This window comes from Oryza glaberrima, chromosome 2 (assembly GCF_000147395.1).
Source record: "Oryza glaberrima chromosome 2, OglaRS2, whole genome shotgun sequence".
Taxonomy (NCBI): Eukaryota; Viridiplantae; Streptophyta; class Magnoliopsida; order Poales; family Poaceae; genus Oryza; species Oryza glaberrima.
The window spans coordinates 5,482,302-5,509,421 of record NC_068327.1 but is presented as its reverse complement, the minus strand read 5'-3'; the positions used below and the strand labels follow the sequence as shown (position 1 = coordinate 5,509,421).

At 46.4% G+C, this 27,120-nt stretch overlaps 6 protein-coding genes across 7 annotated transcripts; 5 read left to right on the top strand and 1 right to left on the bottom strand.

The window, feature by feature from the left end:
• Positions 1 to 173: 173 nt before the first annotated feature.
• Positions 174 to 3,171, top strand: LOC127762331 (F-box/kelch-repeat protein At1g55270-like). 2 transcript variants are annotated; one of them, XM_052286809.1, is made up of 2 exons: positions 174 to 460; positions 1,640 to 3,171. In XM_052286809.1, exon 2 carries the CDS (start codon positions 1,680 to 1,682, stop codon positions 2,883 to 2,885), a length of 1,206 nt encoding a protein of 401 aa, XP_052142769.1. In that variant the 5' UTR covers positions 174 to 460; positions 1,640 to 1,679; the 3' UTR covers positions 2,886 to 3,171. The 2 variants fall into 2 exon arrangements, with proteins under 2 accessions (XP_052142769.1, XP_052142768.1); XM_052286808.1 differs by having other exon boundaries at positions 1,614 to 3,171.
• Positions 3,172 to 4,547: 1,376 nt separating this feature from the next.
• LOC127762329 (protein FAR1-RELATED SEQUENCE 5-like) lies at positions 4,548 to 8,043 on the top strand. Its single transcript, XM_052286807.1, has 3 exons — positions 4,548 to 4,910; positions 5,293 to 6,877; positions 6,959 to 8,043. The coding sequence occupies exons 1-3, from the start codon at positions 4,725 to 4,727 to the stop codon at positions 7,351 to 7,353; spliced, it is 2,166 nt and encodes a 721-aa protein (XP_052142767.1). The 5' UTR covers positions 4,548 to 4,724; the 3' UTR covers positions 7,354 to 8,043.
• Positions 8,044 to 8,568: 525 nt separating this feature from the next.
• Positions 8,569 to 9,615, top strand: LOC127764247 (probable serine acetyltransferase 1). The gene has a single exon (XM_052289101.1). It carries the CDS (start codon positions 8,607 to 8,609, stop codon positions 9,507 to 9,509), a length of 903 nt encoding a protein of 300 aa, XP_052145061.1. The 5' UTR covers positions 8,569 to 8,606; the 3' UTR covers positions 9,510 to 9,615.
• Positions 9,616 to 9,947: 332 nt separating this feature from the next.
• Positions 9,948 to 13,253, top strand: LOC127761340 (uncharacterized). Its single transcript, XM_052285618.1, has 8 exons — positions 9,948 to 10,181; positions 10,372 to 10,500; positions 10,868 to 10,983; positions 11,935 to 12,016; positions 12,167 to 12,226; positions 12,311 to 12,418; positions 12,499 to 12,544; positions 12,747 to 13,253. Exons 1-8 carry the CDS (start codon positions 10,083 to 10,085, stop codon positions 12,962 to 12,964), a joined length of 858 nt encoding a protein of 285 aa, XP_052141578.1. The 5' UTR covers positions 9,948 to 10,082; the 3' UTR covers positions 12,965 to 13,253.
• A 2,396-nt stretch (positions 13,254 to 15,649) lies between these two features.
• LOC127763427 (uncharacterized protein At2g34160-like) lies at positions 15,650 to 20,778 on the top strand. The gene is made up of 5 exons (XM_052288127.1): positions 15,650 to 15,936; positions 16,181 to 16,229; positions 20,133 to 20,195; positions 20,271 to 20,335; positions 20,427 to 20,778. Exons 1-5 carry the CDS (start codon positions 15,784 to 15,786, stop codon positions 20,532 to 20,534), a joined length of 438 nt encoding a protein of 145 aa, XP_052144087.1. The 5' UTR covers positions 15,650 to 15,783; the 3' UTR covers positions 20,535 to 20,778.
• A 49-nt stretch (positions 20,779 to 20,827) lies between these two features.
• LOC127763426 (adenine nucleotide transporter BT1, chloroplastic/amyloplastic/mitochondrial-like) lies at positions 20,828 to 23,099 on the bottom strand. The gene is made up of 3 exons (XM_052288125.1): positions 22,503 to 23,099; positions 22,265 to 22,426; positions 20,828 to 21,889 (listed from the first exon to the last, which is right to left on the bottom strand). The coding sequence occupies exons 1-3, from the start codon at positions 23,097 to 23,099 to the stop codon at positions 21,371 to 21,373; spliced, it is 1,278 nt and encodes a 425-aa protein (XP_052144085.1). The 3' UTR covers positions 20,828 to 21,370.
• Between the last annotated feature and the right edge of the window lie 4,021 nt (positions 23,100 to 27,120).

Below are 27,120 nucleotides of genomic sequence, written 5' to 3'. Positions count from 1 at the left end.
ATTTAACGAAGCAAACAAACAAAGGTGGTTGACCTGTGAAGCAAGAGAAAGGGTTGAAGATTTGTCCATGGCCGTGCTGTAACCTGAGACTGTGCAGTGGGCCCCACATGTCAGGCCCCAGGCTTTTAATGTGAGAGGTGGTCTCCATTTATTAGTGCCACCACCTTCTCATCTGATGTCTTCTCCTTGACCCTTCTTCTTCTTCTTCTTCCTCCTCCTGATGATCAACCAGCATAAAGGAGAGGCTTCTGGTTGGGAGGTTTTGCAGTTCTCTTACCCTCTTCTATTCATGAATCATGTGCAATGGGTGTTGGAGCTGTAGAAGCATGGTGATGATTTTGGTGTGATTATGTATATATATATCTGGGTGATTGGTGGTGAGTAGTTGTTCTTGCTGCTGTGGTTTCTTGATACTTTGCTTCAGGGACAGGCCATGGACAGAAGGAACCAAGCTCCTCCGGTGAGTAGTCTTACTTTCTTTTTTTTTTTCTTCTCTGTATTTGTTTTGTGTTTTTCTCCATGAAATTGTTGCATGTTTCTGCATGGATGTGCCATCCTAGGATTGATTTTGTTGGTCAGAAATTTTAGAGGGTTTCATGGCTCTGTGTTGGACTGAATTTTTCAGCTTGCTTGGCTGGTGTTTTTGTGTTAGAAGAATAGAAGATACACCATGCCTTGTGCTCATCAGTGTGAACTGTGAAGTTGTTTTGGTTGATCAGTTCACATAGAGTTCCTCAGAGCACTGCATATTGAAAGAACCTGAACTGTTTGTGGATAGGAAAATCCATTTCATACTTCAAATTGTAAATTAATTAGGTCAACAAATTACTGGGTTTGCATGATTGTATCAAAGCAACTTTCTTTTTCTTCAAGGGAAAATCTCTTCAATTAGCCGTGCAAACTCCAAAATTAGCAGGATGGTAACACTAGATTTGGGAATAGTTGGGAGTGCTAATCATTTATTAGAAGGTTAGAAATTGAAACAACAAGAGACATGGTCCCCCACAGGGTAGTTCAACTGTTTCTGTAAGTAGCTGTTGTTTCATGACACCATTGTCTGTCATATGTTCTTGTCTCATCATTCTAGGTATCATTCACCAATTAGCAGTCACTTTTAAGAAATAAAAACCAGGATTTTTCATCCCCGAAAATAACCAAAATTATGACACATACGCATCCATTGCCTGAAAAACATTTTGCCTACCTCACATTGTTTTTTTTCTTTCCAAACACGCAAAAGATTATACGCGACATTGTTGCACTACAAATTTGCATGCAAAATTGCAATATTTGTGTAGCTACCCGAACTCCTTTTCTTGTCTTGTGAAGTTGTGATTGCAAAATGTAAATTATGTAAACAAATTACCAGGTTTGTATGACTGTACCAAAACCAAAAAAAAAAAAATCCCCAAATGGCACAAAAATTATAACACACACATCCATTGTGTGAAAAACATTTTGCCTACCTCACATTGTTTTTTTTTACTTTTTCGGACACGCAGAAGATTTACGCGACATTTTTGCACTACAAACTTGCATACAAAATGCAAAATTGTGATATTTTGTTCAGCTACCTGAAACTCTCTTTTGCTTGTGTTTGTGATTGGATATAGGTTGATAGCTCAGCATGCTTGTGCAGAGTGGAGAGATCGGTCGCCGGCGCCGCCGCGGCGAGGCTGATGCCGAGGGCGAAGGCGTGCGCGCAGCCGAGCCTCAGGGCGTCCATCCACCCGCTCAAGCCCAAGAGATCGCCGGGGCGCGACCACCGCGGCGGCGGCGGCGGCGGCCGGCAGTGCCCGCTCATCCCGGGTCTCCCCGACGACCTCGCCGTGGCGTGCCTCATCCGCGTGCCGCGAGGTGATCACTGGAAGCTGAGGCTGGTGTGCAGGAGGTGGTCCCGGCTGCTCGCCGGCAACTACTTCTACGGCCTCCGGCGGCGGCTGGGCCTCGCCGAGCAGTGGGTGTACGCCGTCAAGCGCGACGGCGAGGGGCGCGTGTCGTGGGACGTGCTCGACCCGGCGCGGCGGGCGTGGCGCGCGCTGCCGCCCGTTCCGGGGGAGTACGCCGGCGCCGCCGGGTTCGGCTGCGCCGTGCTCGGCGGCTGCCACCTCTACCTGCTCGGCGGCAGCGACCCGCGCCGGGGGCCGATGCGGCGGGTGGTGTTCTACAGCGCCCGGAGCAACCGGTGGCACCGCGCGCCGGACATGCTGCGGCGCCGGCACGGCTTCGGGTGCTGCGTGATGGGCAACCGCCTGTACGTCGCCGGCGGCGAGGGTTGCGGCGTTGGCGGCGGTGGCGGTGGTGGCCTCAGGTCGGTGGAGGTGTTCGACCCGGCCAAGAACCGGTGGTCGTTCGTGTCCGACATGGCGGCGTCGCTGATGCCGTTCGTCAGCGCGGTGCACGGCGGGAGGTGGTACGTGAAGGGGCTGGGCGCGCAGCGGCAGGTGATGAGCCAGGTGTACTCGCCGGAGGCGGACGCGTGGTCGGCAGCGCACGAGCTCGACGCCATGGTGACCGGGTGGAGGAGCCCGAGCGCGTCGCTCGGCGGCCGCCTCTACGCCGCCGACTGCAAGGACGGGTGCCGCCTGCGCGCCTACGACGAGGCCGCCGGCGCGTGGAGCGGCCGCGTCGACGGCGGGCAGCACGCGGGGAGCTCCCACGCGGTGGAGGCGGCCGCCATGGTCGCCCTCCACGGGAAGCTCTGCGTCGTCCGGAACGACATGAGCGTCTCCGTCGTCGACGTCGCCGCCGCAAGCCCGCGGTGGGAGACGGTCGTCGGCAAGGGGCAGATGAAGGCGTTCGTCGCGAATCTCCTCTCCGCCATCGCCGGCGGCCGCGGCCGCGCCAAGAACCGCGTCCTCCATTGCCAAGTCCTCGAGGCCTAAGCTTCACATTCACACAGTGATCGATTCTGCTGCTCTCATCAACGTTCAGAAATCAGATTTTTCTTTTTTTTTCGTGTTCTCTGCACATTCTATTGTGGCAAATACATCTGAGCTGAAGAACTCCAAAGCATGATCCGATTAATGTACAGTATTTTTTTCTCTTTTTTTTTGGGTTTCTTGAACTTTGATCGGTGTACAGTTCGTACAGAAATGGGAGTTGTCCGGTGAAATAATCATGAAAAGATCTGGGTTTCTTTTGGGTCCTTGTTGCTGAATCAAGGAAAGACTAGGCAAGTTTGTGAATGTGCTCCTGACCTGACAAGATGTTCCAAGTCAGTTGCAGTCCATGACCACGCAGTGAATGCGACTGACACATGACGAGGAAGAAACTCTTCTATGGATGATTTTTCGTAGGATCATATGATATCATATCACCGTCGACGTCTCGACGGCTAGTATTCTAGAAGTGCGAAAATGACTGCACGAAATGTTCTAACCATTAACAAAAATACTCCCTTGGGGGAGGATATGATGGTGAAATCGTGGGTGCATGACTCCACCAACCAGGATTCAAATCCGTGTGTTAGCGGATAGGGGTGAAAATGGTCACGGAAATTCCCAATCGACCGAGTGCCGTTTTCGACCATTACCCTTTTTGGCTATATATAAATTTTGTTTTTTCTAATTTCTTTCTAAATCATAGTGATGTCGATATTGAGTAGTTTAAATGATAATTATGATCAATTACCGGTTAAATCAAATGTCGTTTCCGAAGAGATGGTACGATTCCGACCATTTTCACCCCTAAGTGCATATGCGGGGTGTGAGTGTAATTTTGCATGTGCAGTGGTGTGTATCCGTCATGTAATTAAAAAAAATACTCCCTCGGATTTTAAATTTGAGAGAATGTCAACTGCTAGTACCACCATACAAATTATAAGAGCTTTTTTTTTAAGCACAGACGTAAAATGCTTGTATAAACGCACACGTGCTCTTCCCTATAAACAAGAACTATATTAATTTTACAGTCTAGAAACCTAAAAGTTGTTTCAATTTTCTTGTGTAATCCAAATAAAGTTTCGATTTTGCTATATATTTATCAATAAATTATGTCCTAAATATTACAGTATAATCGTAGTGTAACTTTTATACAATTACACCGTGACTTTTATGTAACTTTCGTGTGATTTTGAATAGTTGGATTTGCTTCATGATTCGTGCAAATAAGGAAGAGAAAATCACAACATGCATATAGGTGAAGGGATTCGGTCCCACGACCTCCGATTCGTGGAAATAGCATGATACCGTTGGGATTTTTAAAAATTCCATACAAGTAATATTCTAGTTACATGTACTGTATTTATATACATTGTTGGGTTCTCATCTATCCTTATTAGAGCAGGTACAATAGTAGACTATAAGCCATCTATAAACACATTTCGAGAAGATAAAAGATGAGAGAGATAATCAACGGGCTACAGATTTATAGTCAGTTGCAGCACGGACTCAAAATACATGTGTTTATGACAGATGGGACCAGATATTAATTATGTAGTATATATTTATATGTAACTATTATATGAATTGGCTATTAAATCGCCTGCAGATGATTTGGAGCCCACGGTAGGCTATACTATTAAACTTGCTCTTATCTCAGGCACAATATCTTCCCAGCACACCAACTCATTCGGCCCATTTGACGGAGGAGCGGAAGTGAACAACCGCACCACGCCATGGGGCGAAGCGAGTCGGCGTCCGCAGGATTTCCCTCTCCGCCCGTGCCCTAAACCGCTCGCCGCCGGCGACGTTGCGCCCCCGACCGCGAGTGGGCCGTCGGCGATGTCCGGCCCCGTCGTTCCCCTCGCCTCGACGGCTCAAGGGCCCTGCGAGCCCTCCCCTGGCTCTGGCCCGCTCCCCGTTTCCGCCGCCGCTAGCGATCCGCCGGCGCCCTCCTCGTCGGTGCCCGCCGGCGGTCGTGAGCCCTCCGCTAGCGGGCTGCCCCCCGCGGTGACTCCTCAGCTTGGGGTAATGACCTTTGGTTTGGCTTGATTTTGATGTCCTCTTGATATTGCTCATTGTTCATTTGAGGTATAGCAGTAGAATGATTTTGCTTGCAGCAATTATGTACTTACTCCGTTTCATATTGTAAGACTTTCTAGCATTGTTCACGTTCATATAGATCGTGGACAATGCTAGAAAGTCTTATATTGTAAAACGAATGAAGTATTTTATTAAAAAAATAAGTGGACACGTGTACCTGGATATTTCTATGTTCAATATACACGAATTTGATCTTTCGGTGTCACCAAACCAAATTATTCCTTGACAGTTTGAACATTGTTAGTATTTTTGTTGTCCCTAAAGTGAACATCTTTCTTATTTTTATTTTACCATCCATGTTGTGTAGGATCATGATCAAGGTGGTTTACCTAACTGTGTGCCAAAAGTGGGGATGACCTTTAATTCAGAGAACGAAGCTTATGATTTCTACAACTCCTATGCTAGAAATGTTGGGTTTAGTATCCGGAAGAACCACGCAAATACTAGGGCGGATGGGAGTCTTTGCTCCAAATATTTCCTGTGCAGCAATGAAGGGCAGCCGGTGGCAAGCACTACCCAGCCGGGGCGGAAGAAACGTTCTTCAACAAGATCTGATTGCAAGGCTCGTCTTCAGTTCTATATTTCCCGAGAAGGTATCTGGACAGTGCAGAAGGTTGAGCTCGATCATAACCACTATCTCGTAAGTCCTGATAAGTCACACATGTTAAGGTCCCAGCGCCGTTTGACACCGTCATATCAACAGATAGTGAATGAAATGCGGCAAGAAGGTATTACAGCAGCTGATATGCAAAGAGTATTTCGGCAATGGTCCAGGGGAGCTGAAAATGTGCATCTTCTGAAGAAAGATACTCAGAGAAAGTACCTCCAACCAAGTTATGCACAGAAATTGCTTGAGTATTTGAAGAACAAACAAACAGAAAATCCTTCATTTTTTTATGCAGTTCAGCTGAATGATGATGGTCGAATAGCAAACTTCTTCTGGACAGATTGTCAGGCTATTGTGGATTATGCTTGTTTTGGTGATGTCGTGTCTTTTGATACAACATTTGAAACAAACAAGTTTGAAATGCCGTTTGCTCCATTTGTGGGGACTAACCATCACAAACAACCCATTTTGTTTGGAGCTTCGCTGATATATGATGAATCTTCAGAGTCTTTCAATTGGCTGTTTCAAACCTTCCTTACGGCAATGTCTGGGAAGCAACCGGCAACAATTTTCACAGATCCCTCTGCTGAAATAATAAAGTCTGTTAGGTTAGTGTTTCCAAACTCAAGTCACCGCCTGTGTTTGCGGCATATCTGTCATAATGCTGTTAAGCATTTGAATCACGTAATTTGCAACCATCCAGAATTTCTATCTGATTTTAAGAGACGTATCTTTGAAGAAAGGTCTGTAACGTTCTTTGACTTGAAGTGGAAGGAATTGGTTAACGCATATAATCTAGACGGCAATGATTGGATGAATAATTTATATGCAATGCGTGAAAAGTGGGCTGCTGTGTATTCCCGTGACTCATTTTACGCTGACATGATGACAATCCAAAATGCTGAAGGCACAAGTGATGCATTGAAGAATTTTCGGAGGAAACTCTGCCTTCCAGAATTCTTAGAGGAGTATGAGAAGTGCATAACTAGTTTCCGCCAAAATGAACTAGAAGCAGATTATAATTCCCGTCAAACCAGTCCGGTTCCCTATGTTCCTGATTTGCCTATGTTGAAGACGGCTGCTGAGTCCTATACAAGGAATTTGTATTCGCATTTTGAAGAAGAATTCAAAAAATTGTTCACTCTGTCTTGTTCGTTGCTATCACAAGACAGAACAATCAGTACTTACAAATTGACACCTTTAAATTCTGAAGAAGAAGCGTATGTTGTTTTTAATTCTGAGGATACAACAGTATCATGTTCTTGCAGGATGTATGAGTGCACAGGTATGCTACCATATTGGTTATGTTTCCAAAACGTAAAAGTTTGATTTTCTTGCTATAATCGGAGATTGCATGTTTTTGTAGGTATGCTATGCAAGCACGCGCTGCGAGTCCTTAACTACAGCAATATTTTTACATTCCCCTCACACTATGTTTACAAAAGGTGGACAAAATATGCAAAAGCCGGATTATTTGGCTGCAGAAACAATTCCCAAAGCGGCAATGGAAGTTCGATGTTAAGATGTGCGCGTATATCTCAAAAGATGCACTCAGTTGCTCTAAGATATTCGATGTCAGAAAAGGCGCTTCAGTTTTTGGAAAGTGGGGTAGATAAGTTGACATGTGAAGTAGAAAATTTACTTAGTCACATAAACTTAAATGGAAATGGAAATGATACCGGTCAATCTTCTGGTTTTTGCAATGGTGCAATGGCAGAAAGTTTAGGCCATTCAGAATCAATGTACAGCGAAGGGGCCTAACCGCCTAACCTGCAAAAATACTAGAAAAAAGTGTTCTCAAGGAGGAAAATGGAAATGCACTGCTAGAAGGAGAGGCACCTACAATCAACTGTTATTTTCTGTTTATGTTAAATTCAAATCTCAGTTCTTAACTGTGTGAGGCACTACTCCAAAAAGGAAAAAAAATTCAAAGAGAATCATGTTGGTCTCAGCATAGATAGAGGGCATCCAATTCTCTAGTTGCTGTAGTTCTCGTAACTTTTTCTCCTCTTTGTTCAGGGATGAATCATACATAATTCTGGGCATATCATCAGCTCTCCATCTACTTGGAGTTAACTTCCTACCACTTCCGTCTTCGTCCAAAGCGAGGCAGAGTCCATAAAACTCTAGTTCGGTGATTTGCCGATGTTGTTTCGCCATCTGCGTTTGAACTGCTGTGCTTAATTTGGTGATCCGCTAGAAATGCACTCAAAATATAGCAGCGTAGTAGCAGATTAGACATAACCCATCATTACGAATCAGGATAGTCCTAAAAATGTCTGATATGTTATATTTTAGAACGAAGAGATTAAGTATGTACATGTAAGGAACAAGTGCGTAGGAGCAGTAACTTGTTTAGGAGTAGCTCTGCACAATGAAAATAGTATTCTGGTTCTCTGTTGCCTTTCTGCCTATATACAGTACTCCCTCGGTTTTTTAATAGGTGATGTTATTGAGTTTTCGGTTTTTTAATAGGTGATGTTATTGAGTTTTGAACATACGTTTCAATTTCATCGTTCGTTTTACTTAAAAATTTTATGCAAATCATGCTTAAAAGACTTTAAGTGATAAAACAACTCACAACAAAATAAATTGTAATTATTCCAGTGAACGGTCTAGATCTGATGCTACAGTGCTGCTGCTACAGTAGCTCTGCAGTTTTTTGCCGACGTGAACAGTACTTTGTAGATTCTGGACCCTTGGATTTACATCAAGAGTTCGACTCGCTAGGTGTTGCACCGGATCCAAATCCGTTAGTTTCTGTTGGCTATCAAGGTTGCTGTCGACCAGAGTCTGCCGCTGCGTGCCCTCAGCCTAGGTGCAGCTCGCGCCGTTGGATCACTTGGTCGAAGCGTGTCCGTGTGCCACGTCATCGTGTACACCACACCACACCAGCTTCGAGCTCTGATTGGTTGGCTGACGTGTCCGTCTCCACGCCTATTTATTCGCTCTTCCCGCGCGCGTCCCGCCCGGCGACGGCGACGTCACCGGCCGACGACGACGAGACTTCAGCGATGACCACCGCCCAGCCACTCCAGCACGAGCATGACCCGTCCCCGCCGGAGCCGGACGCCGCCGCCGACGCCGACGACGAGGAGGAGGAGTCGCGTGTGTGGTCCCAGATCAAGGCCGAGGCGCGCCGCGACGCCGACGGCGAGCCGGCGCTGGCGTCGTTCGTGTACGCCACCGTGCTCTCCCACCCCACCCTCGCCGGCTCCCTCGCCTTCCACCTCGCCAACAAGCTCGCCTCCTCCTCCACGCTGCTCTCCTCCACGCTCCTCTACGACCTCTTCGCCGCCGCCCACGCCGCGCGCCCCGACCTCCGCGCCGCCGCCGCCGCCGACCTCCTCGCCGCGGGCGCCCGCGACCCGGCCTGCGCGGGGCGCCTCTCCCACTGCCTCCTCGACTACAAGGGCTTCCTCGCCGTCCAGGCCCACCGCGTCGCGCACGCGCTCTGGGCGCAGGGCCGCCGCGCCCTGGCGCTCGCGCTCCAGTCCCGCGTCGCCGAGGTCTTCGCCGTCGACATCCACCCGGCCGCCGCCGTGGGGAGCGGCGTCCTCCTGGACCACGCCACCGGGGTGGTCATCGGCGAGACCGCCGTCGTCGGCGACGGCGTGTCCATCCTCCACCACGTCACGCTGGGCGGGACCGGCGAGGCCGTCGGCGACCGGCACCCCAAGGTCGGCGACGGCGTGCTCATCGGCGCCGGCGCGACCATCCTCGGGAACGTCAGGATCGGCGCCGGCGCCAAGATCGGGGCCGGGTCGCTGGTGCTCGCCGACGTGCCGCCGGGGGCCACGGCGGTGGGGAACCCGGCGAGGCTGCTGCTCGGCGGGGACCAGCGCGGCGGCGCGCCGGCCGGTGAATCCATGGACCATGCCTCCTTCATGCTGGAGTGGTCGGATTACACCATTTGAGTAGGAGTGGCATCGTACGGACTACATTTGTACTACTCCTTAGCCATGTGTTTGTACTTGCCTGTAAATGCAAGTGTGTAAGCAGAGTTAGCTTGTAACCACCTGAATTTCGTCGAATTTTACCAATTCTGCTGAATCCCATCGAATTATACCAATACGCGCCCTGTTGATAAGGTCGAAAACCGAGCAGTTACTGTCGGTTTTGTGAACCTTTTGCTTCCGACACATGTACTGAAAATTCACCTGTAATTTCGCAAAAGTTCCTTGAAATTTCGGCATATGTGGTTTTGATTTTTAGATTTTCTTTTACGAGCAGGGCCTTCTGTGAATCCGGCCTGTAAAACCGGGCCTAGTTTTCACATCGGAAGCTGGGCCTATGCTAAGGCCTGGCCTACAAATCCAGCTTCATTTCTCAGTCTGACACTGCGCCCCACCTGCCAGTGTCTGCGGCTTCCACGGACTGAGCTGCCTCGCCCGCCTCCGAGCAGTTGGGGAAGAGAACCGAAGCACAAACCCTAGCGGCGGCGCAGCTCAGCCGGGGTTTGCGGAGGAAGGGGAGGGGCACCGCCCGCGATGCTCGCGGCGTCGGCTCGGCGGGTGGCGGCCGCCGCCGCCGCGTCGTCCTCCCATTCCAGGCTCGCCAACCAGCTCGCCCACGCGCTGAATCCGCAGGTGAGGCTGGGCGTCAAATGGCACGGCTTGGATTTGGCCATCTTTTTTGGTTTCAATCTCATCTCCCCCAATCGGGAATGCTGCAAAACCTAGCGGGTTTTTTTTTTTTTGGCGCCGCAGCTCGGGCGTTCGGTGATGGATTTGACGATATAATGGGTGATTTTTTTCTGTACGTGATTATGCTTTGTAGAGGTGGATCCATGACCGGAACAAGAAGGCGATGGAGTTGGTGGCCAAGGGGTGGAGCGCCCTGCAGGAGGTTGATCGCGTCATCGACTACGCCGACCGCAACGACAAGCGCCTGATCCCACTTCTCAGGGTACAGCTCTGGATGATTCGTCTTTGTCATTTGCTCCATTTATTCACGATAGTCTAAGTGCCCTAGAATTAAGCCCTAAGTCTAGGAAATGAAACTTTGTGTTGCAGTGTTGAATGGTACTTAACCAGCTAACCCGATTGTTTGGACCTTTATTATTTCCAATCGTTCATTTGCCAATGTGTACCAAGTACCAATTGGTTCTTGCCATTGCCAATTGAAGTCTGGAGATATTCTGTGCCGAACTGTCTTGCTAATCTTTACAAGTTGCACACCACCTGCATATAGTGTAGTGCGTCAGCTATTGGTTTGGACCAATGTTTTTTTTTTTACGTTCTGTTGTGTAAATCTTCTCGATGCTATGCATTAGGGTGCAAAGGAAAATTTTGAGCTGGCTCTGGAGATCGACAATATGAACACTCATGCGAGATTATGGCTTGCCAAGATGCATTTCAAGTATCATGTTCCTGGAGCTTGTAAGGCCATGTGGGTTAACTTTCACTTCTGGCAATGTTAGTATTGCACAGCTTTCTTTGCTATTATGTCTTACAAGTTGCATCGTGGTCATTTTCTTATTTCCTATTCATTCTTATTCCAAGAACCTGCAAGCACATTGCAAAAGCTAGCTTAGTCACTGCTTCTATTGTTGTTTTGAGGTAATTGAAGAATTATTTTTAAGTACTGTTGTTTTGAGGTAATTGAAGAATTATTTTTATGTTTAGGTAGTTCCTTCCAGTGGCGGGTTTAAAATTTTATCATGAGCCTGGGCAAGACTAACAACAAATGAAGTATATACAAGTCTATATAATTCATATACCATTTTAGCGTGAGCATTTGCAGTATAAGTTTGTGTTAAGCATGTTTTCTGCTGTGCTGTTTCTTCATACGGCCTTGCCAGTGACTAAGCAAGGTTATTAGGCATTAATCAATTGGTGAATTGCTGCATGCTCCTGGTGGAGCCTAGGCCATTTCCCCATGGTAGCCGGCCCTGGCTCCGCCACTGCTTCCTTCTATAAGAGCCCACATAAATTGAACATGTCAGTAGGTGTTGTTTTCTTTTTTTATGTAATCTGTAGGAGTTGATATGGCTCCCAAAGAAAAGATGCTGACATGTATTTTCCGTTTAATGTGTTTCTCATTTACTCATTATTGGGTGCACATCCAATTGACTGCATCAAAGTTCACTACCACAGCAGTTAAAGCTGGCAAAAACTGGGTTACAAAATATTTGAGTTTAGCATCTTGACTTAACAAAAATAGTTAGTAAGTGTGCTGCATGGATCAGCTCAGGTAGGTAGTTAAGTTCTAGAGGAATTCTCTCTCTAGGACTTCTTGTTGAACATTATTTAATTTGCTGCAAGCACAGAACTTACTGTTGATAGATTTGCACACGGATCTTTCGATAGTCAATTCTCTCTTCACTTTTCATGGGTGCAGTGGTGCTGCTCTGTTGGTTGAAGCTGCAAACATGGGTGATCCAGATGCACAGTATGAACTTGGATGCCATTTGAGAATTGAGGTTTTCATGCTCTGTTCGCACTTTTCCCTTCCACTTAATTGATTAAATCATGCAGTTTTATGTTATGCTATTGAGCAATTCATTATACAGATTGATTCACACAGACATTGCATTACTTTAATTGATGGTTTACCTTTGTTTCTCTTGTAGAATGACTACGTTCACTCTGACCAACAGGCTTTTTATTACATTGAGAAAGCTGTTGACCAGGTTTGCTTCTCTGAATTTTGAACACATCTTTCCATGTATGCTTCTTGCTGAATCTTCTCAATTACACTTAATGCTTGATTGCAGTTGCACCCTGGTGCTTTGTATCTTCTAGGTGCTGTATATTTAACTGGAGACTGTGTTAAGAGGGATATAGCTTCAGCAATGTGGTGTTTCCACAGAGCATCAGAAAAGGTAGGGATTTCTCTTGGACTTGCTTGTGAATAGAATATCAACTCAAACTTGATTTTCTTTGTTCTGCTCACCACCTGCAGGGACACTCTGGAGCTGCAATTGCATATGGATCACTTCTATTAAAAGGTTTGTACAAAAGTAACCCTCTAGTGCGTCATGACTAAGGAGCAAATCACATATAACTATTTGTTGTGGAATATTGATCATTTGGCTCTCTAAAGCTGGCGGTGAAGCTATGTATCCCACCATTAAAAACTTGTTAGCTGATTCTATGAAAGTTAATGTTGATAGTATTATCCCGAAGCTCATTCATTTTGTGATTGTTCAGGTGCTGAAGTGCCTGAGGTTATTACCAGGTTCAACTCAGGTAAGAGTCCATCAACTGGAAAGATGCGAAAAAGGCCCATACAGCAGGATCCAGTGAAGCTAGCAAAGGAGCAGTTTCAAATTGCAGCTGAAGCTGGATGTGATCTCGGTTTGCGATGGCTGAAGAGGCTTGGGGATTATGAAAAGCAGCAAGAACAACCAAAGCAAATCCAGCAATGACCACCTTCGAAATGATTTGCTTCACTTCGGCATTGCTCTATGTTGACATGCGTTTGTCATACACACTATACAGGTAGAACGTCAGATTCTCAACTGTAATCATGTAATTGGATCCAAGCACTATGTAAATTTTGATATCTGGCCCAACTCCTTGAAAAGGTATACTTGAGTTGATCCCCTTTCTCTATGAAGGATTTTTATCGTACCAGTCCTTATAGAGTTCGTTACTTTGTTTTTTCACTTTTTCTCCCCAACTGTCTACTGGTATAACCTGTTACATGTCCCTTAATTATTCCCCGGTGTGTCAGAAAAGTGTTTAAATTCAAGCATACATGAAAAAACTGGACTTTTTCCGTTTGTCAAGTACTGTCACGGCTAAGGACTATTATGAATCCTTTTTATCTCTAAGGATTATCCTGAGAAACCCCCAAAATTAGGCCTCTTTGTAATGTAGGACCTTTTAAAATCTTACGGAAATTGAGATGATTCCTATTAAAACCCAGTAAATATTTTGCGGTCGGAAGGAGCTCTTATATCATCTGGTTCTCCTATTTTAGCCTGGTGAAACTTAGAGCATCTCTAACAGCCTCTTCATCCTACTCACCAAACCAAAATTTAGCAACTTGAATGAAAATTACATTTCAACAACATCTCCATCCCACTCTCTAAGCCATCCAGATGATCAAACTTCTTCCTTCACATGCCAAACTTGGCTAGCCTATTTGCTATCCATGGGTCCCACCACCTCTTATTCACTTTTCCTTCGTTCGGGAGTAGCGTGAAACTTAGGCCATCTCCAACATCCTCTCCATCCCACTCTCCAAATCAAAATTTTAGCAACTTTGAACAAAAATTACACTTCAACGGCATCTCCATCCCACTCCAAGCCATCTGATGATCGACTTCTTCCTTCACTTGCCAAACTTGGCCATCCTACTTGCCATCCATGGGTCCCACCACCTCCTATTCATTTTTCCTTCATTCGGGAGCAGCGTGGCCGAGGGGGAGAGCCAGTGTCCGGTAGCAGAAGCTCGATGATGGTGAGATCTCCAACGACCCGATGGAGGCAAGGGACCCGGTCCACTCAGACTGGCAAGCCAACAGCGAGATCTCTAGAGGCGGCGGTGCCCCTTAGGAGAAGTCGGAGAAGAAGCAGCGCGCCCTACAGGACCACCATTGCTGTTCGTCAGCCTAGCGTTGCCACTGCCCTTGCGGACACGAGCAGGAGGTCTCGCGTTAACCATTCGCCCGAAACCGCGTCGTCATCGTCCTCCCGAATCCACGTCGCCGCCATTCGCCCGAATCCGCGCCATCGCTTCGTCACTAGCCCATCCACGTGCGGCCTCCACCGCCTATGCCCGAGACAATGAGGACGGTGGTAGTGACCGCCACTACCCCACCCCCGCACGGCCTCCACCACCACCAGCCCTGCGCGGATTCAGCCGGTGGTGCGACAGAGAAAAGAAAGAGAGAGAGGAGGGGTGAAGGAGAATGGGTGAAATAGTAAAGAGGCTGGCAGGTGGGACCCACTTTTAGTTTCGATAGTATAATAGAGGTTTTTGGGGTGAAATGTAAATTAGACTACCATTTGGTTTGTCAAACTGACCGAATAGGCATTTGGAGAGTGAGATTTGAAGATGCTCTTAGTTGGCCCGATATGTCATTTACACAAGACAATAAGCACTCAATTTTTTGATATAAAAAGAGAGTATGCGCTCCTCATTGTTTGCTTGTTGTCTTACTAATGTCATTTCAAGATTTTATCGTAGTTTTATCTTTCTTTAAACCTCCAATAACATAAATATAAATTTTGTGCCCATAAACTATGGCTTATTAACTGTAGATCAAACAATTAGACCATATTTTAAAGATATTCTAGTTGTGCACTTGCTAATAAAAAGAAATATGCTCTAACGTGGATCCATTGTTTCGGGAGATATTTGATTCCTGGTTTGAGAAATACAAGGTGTTATATGCAACTTGCAATCATTGGCCTTAGACCCATTACATGAAAAATCTTGATGTTTTGGCCTCCACGTAGCTACTTTGGATTGTTTTACCCACTGGAGTTGAATCCGACACATGAGCCATAACCACACGGGATAAGAATCTATACTAACTAGTTCTTACTACTTATTCTTTTATTTGACCCTTTATTGTCTTTTTTTATTATTATATTGCCTTTTCCTCCTCTTTCATTCTAGTTACCATTCTTCTTTCTTTAACCTTTAACTTGAAAGACTCCTCTTTATCACAAATGGTCGAGCAGTCATGATATTTTAGGGAGGATATAGTGGGAGACTTTGTTGTAGATGAATAGGAGCATTAATGGGCAGTACAATGATGTGGTGGAGGGATGGATACTGATGTAATACACTTGCATGTTAAGCTTTATAAGTTAGTGAGTATCAATTTTACAGTAAGATATGATTAGTGGTGCCACGTAAATGTATTTAATATGTATAAAGATATACACTTGAATTATATAAGAGTGTTGACAAGTCCAAAAATAATCACAAATATAGCATTCCTACTCTATTAAAAAGTAAATGAGGTTATAGTAAAGTAAATGAGGTTATATTTTGAGACTAGGGGAGAGTACAGAGCTGAGTCGATTCCGAAAACAGAAATGGGGAAAAACCGAAAGCCTCCAAACCGTAACCCTACCCCGTATAAAATCCCACACACGCGGGCGATAGGGCTCTCCCCCCTCCCTCTTACCTCCGTCGCCGCCGAAATCCTCCACATCTTCTTCGCCCCCTCGCGCTCTCCGTTTCACTCGCGCGCGGTGCTCCGCGGGGACTCGTCGGGCGGCGGCCATGGAGGAGGTGACGGAGGCGGTCGGCAACCTCACCATAGCCGCGGGAGAAGCCGCCGGGGCGGGCGGCGGCGCGGCGGAGGCGCACAAGAAGAACCGCATCCAGGTCTCCAACACCAAGAAGCCGCTCTTCTTCTACGTCAACCTCGCCAAGGTAAGTGGGGGAGAAAGATTAATCGAGAGGCGAGAAGAAAAGCGCCTTGTTTCATGGGGATTTTGATTTGTTGCGTTTCTTGGCTTATGAGGGTATATATTTGGGATGGGTTTTTGCTCTGCTCTCCGTGGGGTTTATCTAAACCCTAGATAAACCCCGCTTGCGGTAGGGCTCATGGCTGCGGATTTGGCTGGATTTGAAACGGAGATGGCTAATTTGGTGCTTGATGTTTGCTTTGTTGCAGAGGTACATGCAGCTGCATAACGAAGTGGAGCTCTCGGCACTCGGCATGGGTATGTGCTTTCCTCCGGATGCTTTTCATGTTTATTGATTTAGGCGCACCTGTTCTGTTGATTTAATCTCACTAAGCTACTTCATTAGTGATTAGTTGAAATATAGATCAGAATTACCTTTTGGTTATAGAAACACCTGCAAATTGGTGGGTGATTGCTAATTTATAACTGTTCGTGTTTTTAGAGGTCTTTCAAATGTAGGAATTTTGCAGGCTTTTCTATTATGGAAACCCACTAGCTTGAGAAGTATAGATAGATAGATAGTGTCTGTATTACTAAAAGCATCAAATTATTGACCAATGGATCAGTATTTTCTTTTATAACAGTAGAAATTCTTGGGGTTACTCTGCCTAGGCTTCCCGGATGGAATAATGTGCCCAATCGTCAGTATTTTTGTTCTTAACAAGCAAAATCATAGCAATTTTTTGTTTCTGTAAAAAAATGATTTGTGTTGATCCTTTGACCAAATCCGAAACTACCAATGTCATGTTCACCATTTTTTTTTTTTGCCCTCCCTTGTAGCTTCTTGTTGCAATTTACGATTGTCTGGTCTACTTGAATAAGGCAAAGTGATAAGTTACTTATGCTATGGCATGTTTTTGGCACCGAAGGATTGCAATTCACATTGATTTTAGTATACCATTTATATATAAAAAAGCCTTAATATTGGTGTTAGGAATTGGGCCGGCTGCACTACGACCCAACACAGTGAGTAGCCCAATCCTTGGCCCAAGCAAGCCCAACAGAGAACTAGAAAGGAAGGGATGCTGCACTCTCAGGAGAAGGACGAACAGAACAGATCAGGCAACGGCGGCGGCGGCGGCTTGGTTCGGTGGAACCTCGTCGATCTCTATTCCTCCCTTACTCTCTCGTGTTCCTCTTCACTGCCACTTCTAGAAGCTTTCCTCTACTTCTTCTCATTCAATTCCTCTTCTATTTTCTGAGATTGTATTGAATTGGATTGTTCTTGAGATTACTGAGTTTTGAAGAAGAGGGTTGCTAACAATCTGGTATCAGAGCCGCTCGATTTGTGGGATTTGTCGTCATGGAGGTCTTGGGAAGGCAATAGTGCAAGGTGGAAGAAGAATTGGGCAAGGGCGGTGTTCAAGAATCTAGCGCACAACCTGTTCGACAGAATGCCAAGCCAACATAAGGTGTTCAAGGATGATGAAAGGATAGCAGAGCCCGTTCCCATCAAGTCCACCATGAACAAGGAGGGATATCCATGGATGAAGCTTTAGATCGGATTCTTGAGAGGCTTGAGTTGATGGAGGCCAACCGTAGACAAGAGGAGAAATTCAATCAAATACTACAGAAGTTGGAGGAGGTAGAGGCTCGTAGGAGCAAGGCTGCCGAGGAGACAATTGCAGCCATCAAGGCAACCACCGCTGTCCTCAAGGCTACATCACCTACAACACCCATGGCACCACCTACTCCAGCGCCTACCAAGTGTTTGACAGAATGCCCCAACAACAACCTCACTTGGGCAATGGCGAGTTCAAGTCACATTAGTGAGGATACTGCTCCAACAGCTGCCTGGGAGCTAGGAGACAACAAGTACAAGGGCCACGACCCCGGCGTTGTCACCAAGGACTCACCCGAGGTCACGCCCACCATGTGTTCGACGAAATGCTCCGGTCCTACCGTCGAGCCTATTTCACTGTGGCTGCAGTGGTTACATCCGCCACCACTGCAGCGGCCTCTATGGAGTTGGTAGCTGCTGGGAACGCAATCGGTGCCACTTACATCAACAATCTTGACCACCCCAAGGTGACGCATGCTAAGTGTTCGATGTCTGGCTCCGGCGTCAAACGGGCCACTGAACAAGTTGTGCTTGCGTTCCCACTCATGGCTAGCCCTGTGGAGTTCACGACATCATTGGTGGAACCATCTCCACCCACGGGGCTGAAGCTTGGTGCTGCCATCTGCGTGGGAGATCAGGTGCCTATGAAGTGTTCGATGAAATGTACTAAGAGTGACAACAAGCCACTGATGGAACACCCCAAGAGAAACCCATGGCCACCTGCTTGGTTAGGATGGAAGGAGTGGAATGTGTCCTGGACTGCAGTCAATTATTCTGAGATGAGATTTTATTTCATTCCACCATGGCCACTGCCACTTAAAGTAGGTTGGCTTGCATTGGTATTTTCTGAATTTGGAGCAGCTCATACTGACATGATGGATAGAATGTTGCATTGGACTGATCTGAAACCATGGCCTCCACCAAATCAAAATTTCAGAAGTATCATGGTGCATCTATTTGCTTGGAAGCATTGGAAAGTTAGTGTGGAAGTGAGTCTATTTGCTTGGAACTCTAAACAATACATGAATAGTGTGCTACTTATTACAGTTGGCACCAAATGGTTGATTCACTTTGCAGTCAAGGACTATTTTCTCCAAGGCAAGCCATTCAAACTTGTGGACCCATTGGAACTCATGCAAGTAATTTTGGTGCTATTAGTGTGGGATCCAGATGCTGAGATGTTTCAGATTGGCAGCTACTCCCTACAACCAGAAAATTATCAATTAACTAACTACTTGATGGCAGGACTATTGAAGCAAGGTAATCTGAAACAGGTGCTCGATGGTGTGGATCAGAGCAAAAACATTAAGAAGAGTGATGTTGATGTTGGTGTTGGTGAGGACAATTCTGGTAATATTAGTACTGCAGCAAAAATGTTCATTGATGGTCTTGGTATCAAGGAAGATTCAGAGATGCTTTGTCCATCAGCCTAGTACATTGATAATTGGCCTACTAAGCTGCTGGATGAGATAAGAAACGGGTGCAATATATATCTGTTAGTAGCACTAATAGATGATGAGCTTAATCCATGGTGTTTCCTCATAGATAAGAGATGGTTTGATATTTTGGTGCTTCTATTTTTTACTGGGGCTACATGGAAGGTTGAAAGCTATGCACTTCCAATTAAAGATGTTATCCATATGGCTGTCTATTTTGTGCAACCTTTGCAAGGTATTATGCTCCAAACAAGGCAAGGAAAGATAGAGCATCCTGTCATTTTGGACATAAATTCAGCAACTCAAACCGTCAAGTTTTTGCTCTGTTACAAGTCAACTATTAAGATCCACCCAAGTTGTTCTTCCATGGTACAAATTTCTGCGAGTAAATTCAGAGCTTGTGGGAAAGAGAACATATATGCTACATGCTTCTATTGCTTGTGCTGAATATTGGTGCCTGCACTTCTCTGAGGTTGTCCAACATGCAATTTGTATTGGATGGATTATCAATTGGGCTGTTCATTTTTGGATGGAGCAAGCTGTATGTTCACCAAGGATTATTTTGCAAATGCCATGGGATCCGGGTGGTGGTAAGCTTTCCATAGCTTCAGGCTGCCGGCTTGGGGACAAGCCGGATTCAAAGGAAGGGGTATTGTTAGGAATTGGGCCGGCTGCACTATGACCCAACACAGTGAGTAGCCCAATCCTTGGCCCAAGCAAGCCCAACAGAGAACTAGAAAGGAAGGGATGCTGCACTCTCAGGAGAAGGACGAACAGAACAGATCAGGCAACGGCGGCTTCGGCCACGGCGGCGGCGGCGGCTTGGTTCGGTGGAACCTCGTTGATCTCTATTTCTCCCTTACTCTCTCGTGTTCCTCTTGACTGCCACTTCTAGAAGCTTTCCTCTACTTCTTCTCATTCAATTCCTCTTCTATTTTCTGAGATTGTATTGAATTGGATTGTTCTTGAGATTACTGAGTTTTGAAGAAGATGGTTGCTAACAATTGGCGTGAAAACATTTTCTGTATTTTAATGTTTCGGACAAAGTGTTGATGTGAACTTGGTTCGTTGTGCTTTCCCTTTTCTCCCCCTTGGACTTATGCTTTGTTCATATACATGATATTCCTTTATGCTCTCCTTACCTGTTAACTTTCTCCCTGACAGCTATTGCAACTGTGGTGACTGTTGCTGAAATTCTGAAAAATAATGGCCTTGCTGTCGAGAAGAGTGAGTCTTGTTTCTCATAATTGATAACTTGATTGCATCCTCCTGTTCTCATAACCTACTCCAAAATTTGTGCAGAGATCATGACATCTACTGTTGACGTCAAAGATGATTCGAGGAGTCGCCCTATGCAGAAAGCCAAGGTTAATGTTCTTCCCATGTTTAACGTAGATCTTTACTTTTTCCAGATGTATAAGTGAGCGTTTCCTTATATCCTATGATTGTCTTGGCCAGATTGAAATAGTGCTGGGCAAGACGGACAAATTTGACGAACTGATGGCAGCAGCCGCAGAAGAGAGGGAGGCCGCGGCAGCTGAGGCTGAGGCCGAGGAGCAAAGCTAATATTGGAAGCCAAAATGCTTCCTGTTGTAGCTTTAATTTTAGTATTCTGCTGCTAGGTGTTGTATTTGGAACTCCTTGATGTATCCAGGGCTTGTTTAATCAATTAGGGGCACAGCTTATTTGGTGTGCTTTTACTTGATTGGTTAGGTTTTGATGCCAACTTATGACAGAGAAGGTGTATGAGTACGGTGCTCATCTTGATTTGCCCCAATTTACATTTGGAATATGTCTAATTGCTTTGGAAGTCTTGTTCTTTGTGTTGTTGATGGAAGAAGCATAGTGTCCATGCTTCTGTCCATCATGCGCCAAAAGTGAAATCAATCTTCAATCTGGAAATACATGTATCAGATGCATCACAGCTGCATCTCCAGATAGTGAAATCATGTACTGGGAATGCAAAACTTAATTCATGAGACACATAAACCCATCTACAAATACTGAAATTAAATTGAAACATTCAGTAGAGATCCAAATCACAACAAACCCATCTCCAAATGCAGAATACCGTCCAATACATCGCAGGTACATCGGTCTAAAAAGTTGAAATTGAACTGGAAATACATAGGTTTTATTGAGAACAAACTTGAAATGTAATACATAGATATATTCTGAAAACAAACTTGAAATGCATCACTTCATTGAAAACACACCATATGCCTCCTGAACAGAGGAAATCAAATCCTACGATGATTCATCCAACTTCAAACCACAGCAACCACAAACTTCTCTCCATTTTTTGCTTCTTTTTTTTTTTCTTCTTTTCTTGCATGCTTCCATCATCACACCCATGCACGATCAGCCACCATCTTCTCCGGCGCCGGCGAGCCCAAACCACTTCACGCAACCTTCTCCTTGATCTCCTCCGCACACTCGGCCTCCAGCTCCGGCGCCGCCTCCTCCTCGACGAGTACCTTCTTGAGCGCCTCGTAGCACATGAAGGAGATGCCGGCGGCGGGCATGAGCTTGATGCAGCTGGGGCCGAGGCCGCGGTAGAGGCCCGCGGCGCCCTCGCCGCGGAGGATGCAGTACATGGCGTGGAGCACGTGGCGGTACACCTGCCGGCCGCCGACGGCGCCGACCTGCATCTGCTTGCGGGCGACCTCGAGCGGGAAGGTGGCCGTGCTGGCGATGGCGCCCGCCGCCGACCCGATGAGCAGCGTCGCGGCCGGGCCGACGTCGGCGCGCCCCGTGGCGCGGCGATACAGGCGGCGCAGCGTCTCGTAGGCGTAGAAGTTGGTGGCCGCGTAGGGCACCACGCCGATCAGGCTCGGCGCCAGGCCGCGGTACAGCTCCCCCGGCCCGCCCTCCCGCACGATCTTCACGAACGCGTGCAGCACGTTGTCGTACACGTCCTTCTGCAAGAAAAAACGCAACAATGGCGGTGGTGATTAGTTGGAAAACTCAATTTGGGATATCTCCTTATTTTTACATGTCACTTAAAAGATCATTAAAAAATTTTAGTAGGATAGAGATATGTCACTTCACAAACATGCAAATCTAAATTTAACTTGTACGAGTAGAACGCGTAATTTATGGGTCAAATTTGTTATTTTTGTTTCGAATTGTATAAGTTGAATTTTAACTTGCATATTTGCAAAAGATATATCATGTATTGAATCGCATACACAAAACTAGGGGATGTCATCTGGAGAGGGAAAAAAATCCACTTTCGTGATTAGTTTGATCGATTTTGAAGGTTTTGATGGGGGTTTGTGTGTGTTTGTGTTTACCTCGATGGTGAGGCGGGTCTTGACGAGCTCCATGGGGTAGGTGCAGAGGGTGGAGGCGACACCGGCGAGGGCGCCGGCGACGAGGGGGACGGGGATGGGGATCTTGGCAGGCTCGCCGTCCTCCGGGGTGAGGTACTTCTTGGCCGTGTCGTAGGTGAAATGCTGCAGGACGCCATGGATTCGATCACGAGAAATTCAAAGAAAAACAAAGTGGAGGGTGTGAGGTTGAGTTGGTTGCCTCGATGGCCTTGCTGGGGGCGACGCGGAGGACGTTGACGGCGTTGCCGCGGAAGAGGCCGGTCCAGCCCTCGGTGCGCATGATCCAGCGGAAGACCTCGGCCATGGAGCCGGCGCCGCAGCTGCCGACCATGAGGTGGGTGCGGATGGTCTCCAGCGGCGCCACGAAGGTGCGCGACACGGCGCCGGCGATGGCGCCGCTCACCAGCCGGCGAAGGTGCGGGTTCCCGATCTTCACCCTCACCTTCCTCAGCGACAGCAGCCCGCCGCCGCCCTTCATCTTCCTGCCCTGCCTCTTCTTCCCCGCCGCCTCCTCGGCCTCCGCGGCGGCGAGCTGCCGCGCGACGTCGCAGTTGTCCCGGCCCTTCGCCGCAGACGGCAAGCTGAGCCCGACGCTGGCGAACAGCGGCGGCGCCGCCGCCCGGCGAGGGAACTCCAGCCTCTTGCTGCTGCTGTTGATGCGCTCCCCTTCCACCGAGCTCCACGGGAACGACACCTCCGGGACGAACCACCCCTTCCTGTCCACCACCGCCACCGCGCCGCCGCCGACGGCGTTGTTCCTCGTCACCATCGTCGTCACCGCCATCATCGCCGCCATCGATCACACCAAAATTAAAACTACTTCCTGCTGCTACAAGCGCAATCAAAATTAAACAAGAAGAACTAAAACCGATCGATCAAATATCACAACTACGCACCTAGCTCGAGGAGGAAAGAAAGAATCAGAGCGAGCGTTGCTGCTTCTGGCTTCTGATTCCTCGCTGGTGTTCTTGGGATTCTTGGCAATGGCGCCCCCATTTTATAGCCATTCCGTCCCGTCCACCACCTGCACGGTGGCGTGCACTCCTCGCGACGAAAAGCCCCCCACACAGCTAGCAAGCCCCGCTCCCCGCCGGGCACTCCACCAACGGCATCCATCTCCCGGCTTGTCTCATCTGCAATACCGGCTGCACGATGCCACTGATCCGCAGGCTGCGCCGTGCCGCGCATGATCAGCGCTTCGCTTTGCTTTGGTTGCTTCTTTCTCGCAACAGAAACGGGCGATGCGATGCTAGCTACTGCGTGCTGCGTGCGCAGTTCGATCAGTTGCTCCTTCTCGAGGAGGAAGAAACGGACAGTGGCCGTGGTCCTGGGCAGGTGCATTCATGTGCTCTGCGATTTTCGAAGGTAGGCATGCAAGCAATGTGCTACTGGTTGTTAGGAGGCTGGGATGGAATGGAATGGAAGGCGTGAATCGAAGCATATATATGTGCATTGGCAATTTGGCGTCGGGCAAAGAAAGAAAGAGCATGAGCTGCAAAGAGCAAGGGAGGTTTTGGGCTTTTTGGCGGTGTTCATGGAAAGCGGAGCTGGTAGATTAGCTGTACGTAGTAACGTAAAAGGCCGTAACGTAAGGGGCTAGAATAGATAGGTGGCTGGAGAGCGGAGCACGGAGCCGCGCGCGCACGCGCGGGGGCACGTTTGGGTTGCCCGGCGACGAGGCTGGTACTCGCGCGCGGGGAAGGTTGTGGCCTTCTGTGCGTGTGCGCAGATGGTTTATTACGAAACCACTTGGTTTTCGCGGAAACTTAAATAGGTTTTTTTTGTTGGGTTGAGATCACAAAACCGCTCAGTAAATTGGTCGAGCTAGGAAAAAAGAGTTTAACTAGATTTTAAAGTTTTAGTAAAAGTTAATTGAATTTCACGGCTAGTCAATGGTTTTTAAGATGGTTTTCGTGAAAAGCAGAGGGAACTGACTCCATAGCGGTTTTGGAAGGTGATTTGGTTTCGTGAATCCATGCAGACTCTATGTCAGAATGTATATATGTGAATGAATTGTGCGGACAAATATCGCACATCGGTTGTCACCATCTAGGTAATCTTGTGTATGGCCACACAGGTCTTAAAGAGTGGTTTCGATAAAAAAAAAGAAGAGTATCGGTATCCTAGCAAGATGATATTCAGCTGGTTACAAGGTTTTAACAGACAATGTAAAAATAAAAACTCTCATTTCCTGTGATACAATTTCAAAATTGAAGGCGAGTTTTTTTCCCTTCTGAAGTGAAATGATAAATAGTAATATTGTAAGAAAATAAGACGTAACTGATAAAAAAATATCCCTTTGGACTAGTAACGAGCAACCGACCATTAGATTAGGAGCTATAGTTATCACCAGGATTTCGATCGTAGTGTTTAACTAGTGTTGGTATAGAAAAACTATTAGTGGTACGGTTGACAAAACCCACACAGTGGATATGCCACTGCTCAAAATGTGAGATTTGTTCTTTTCTCACTTGAAACTTTGGGTATTGCATACATTTATGCCACTACGATGATAGAATCTGACAAGGACCATCATCACTCCAACTCACTCAACACTTATACTTGTCTTTCCTTCGAATGCTTATAGAGGATGGATTGATTTTATGAGTGATGGATTGTTATGTTAAATTCAAGTGTTATTGATATAATGTGATGAACACATGATGGACCTATTTGTATGAATACACGAATGAATAGCACACAACTCTATGTAAAATTATTATGGGACCATAAGATCGAAAAGGCGATGATGCAATAACTTAGAACTTATTTCATCCTCATGCCACCAAAGATTCGCCTTTGGCACAATTTTTTCTCGTTGTCATGATCCAACGCAACTACACGCTATAAGGTGATGTATACATCAACCTTTAACTTCAAAGGTAATTAACTATTATGCTGTTTTTTTATGCTATATGTGTTGTCATGTATTGTTACCGGCTCATCGTCACTAAGGATGCCTTTAGCTCCGAGTTAGCCGTTTCACCAAACTCATCCTAATTTTATACCCATACTGTTGTTAAGAGTGAAATTCGGTAAGCCCGGAATAGTCATCGGCTTAGAGTCAGCGTTGGCTTCGAAGTCCTGAGATTAGCCCGATGAGAGTTTTCAAGTCGTCAGTTGTCAGATTCTTGCTATATTCAGTTAAGGAAATTGATCTACTAAAGGAAGCTTATCCAGAAGAGACCGAGTTCAAAAAGGATGCGGTATGGCAAGTTATCTATTAATTAGGAATAGTTTGTTAGTTTCCTTTTATCTTTAGGAAAGTGTGTTTAGTGTCCTATAAGGACTTTATCTTTTCCTTTTATTTTTAGGAAGGTTTCTTTCTTGTCCGACAAGGATTTTTATACCCATGGGTATATGTACACCCGGGGTCTATGTAATCTATCGCTACGATCAATACAATTTGGCGCATCGCGACCCTTTTTACTTCTACTTTTGTTTTTACGTTCCGGTGGAATTTGGCACCCGACGCGGGGCTGCATCGTCTTCGATCTCCGGCGAAGGGATAAGTCCAATGTTCCACCGGTCCAGGCAATTGTATCATTTACGTCGGCGTCGTTCAAGGCTGCATCAGTACATTCGACCTCTCGGATTACTCTGGTTTGGATAATATATTTGCCTGGCTATTTATCATATGTCTATGTTAATCTAGTCCTAGCATCTCAATTTAGCTCTATCGGCTGTCTCTCGCTTTAGGGTTTCTGCCGGTATCGGCTAAATCGCCTTGCTAGATTAGATTAGCTTAGGCATCTACCACCCTGAAAATCAGTCAACGGCTTGGTTGTCTAGATATTGTGTTCCTTTCATACTTAGTGTTGCATCAGTTAAGTTTGATCTACTAATTCGTGCTTAGAACCATAATCTCTAGCCTGCTTTTTGACTGCCAATAAGGGTTTCATCGGGGTTTCAGCCGATAAGTTATCTAGGCGTTGCATCGGCTTACAAGGATTGTATACATATTGGATTTAGCCGATCGCAATAAAGATTTAATTGTTTAATATAATCTTGTGGATTTTATGACATCGGATCTCCAGCTGATGTATGCTTTAACCTTCGAATCGATGCTTATTTATCATATCATTATTTGCCGATTGGTTTATATTGGATCATATTGTTATATACATCATCATTAGCCGATTGTCTTTATATCATTATCTACATTGGACATATAGCCGATTGCTTAAACCCTATCGCTATCGGCTGGTATCGGCATCGGTTATTTATCGGCTATCGGCTGGAACTACTCCGTCGGCTTGTCAGCTGATCGACTGTTTGATCTACTATTTGCATATCTTGTCAGTTGCAGGATCAAACTGACTGGCACGCCCGCATCTCACCAACCTTTGGACCTGCACAGGAGTTAAGCAGATCTCCCAGGCTAGTGTGTTCGATTTTTTTGTCAACAATTGTGACGGTTGGTTATATATGAGTTTAAAAAAACTCGACCTGAGAGGGGTAAGCCCGGGCACTTTGCAAAGGAAAAGACCTTCTCAAGCTGTTAGATAAAAGCTCCGAACCTTTGGCCCACTCTTACAAAAACGACACCGTAGCATGTGTGAGAACGACAAGCGATTTAGGCCGGGCCCTAGACCTATGCTTAGGTGTGTGACGAACGAGGGAATTTTTTAAACCCTAGCTTGAAATTCGCTCCCACGTTTTTTTCCTTGGATATACACTTGTATCGAATAAGTTTTGTCCCGAGACAACATACACTGCCTACCTTTTTTGGCTTACATCATGTAGGCTGGTGAAACATATTTGAATTTCATTTCCGCAAGGCAAAAACCTTCATTTTGTATGTTTAAAGACATGTC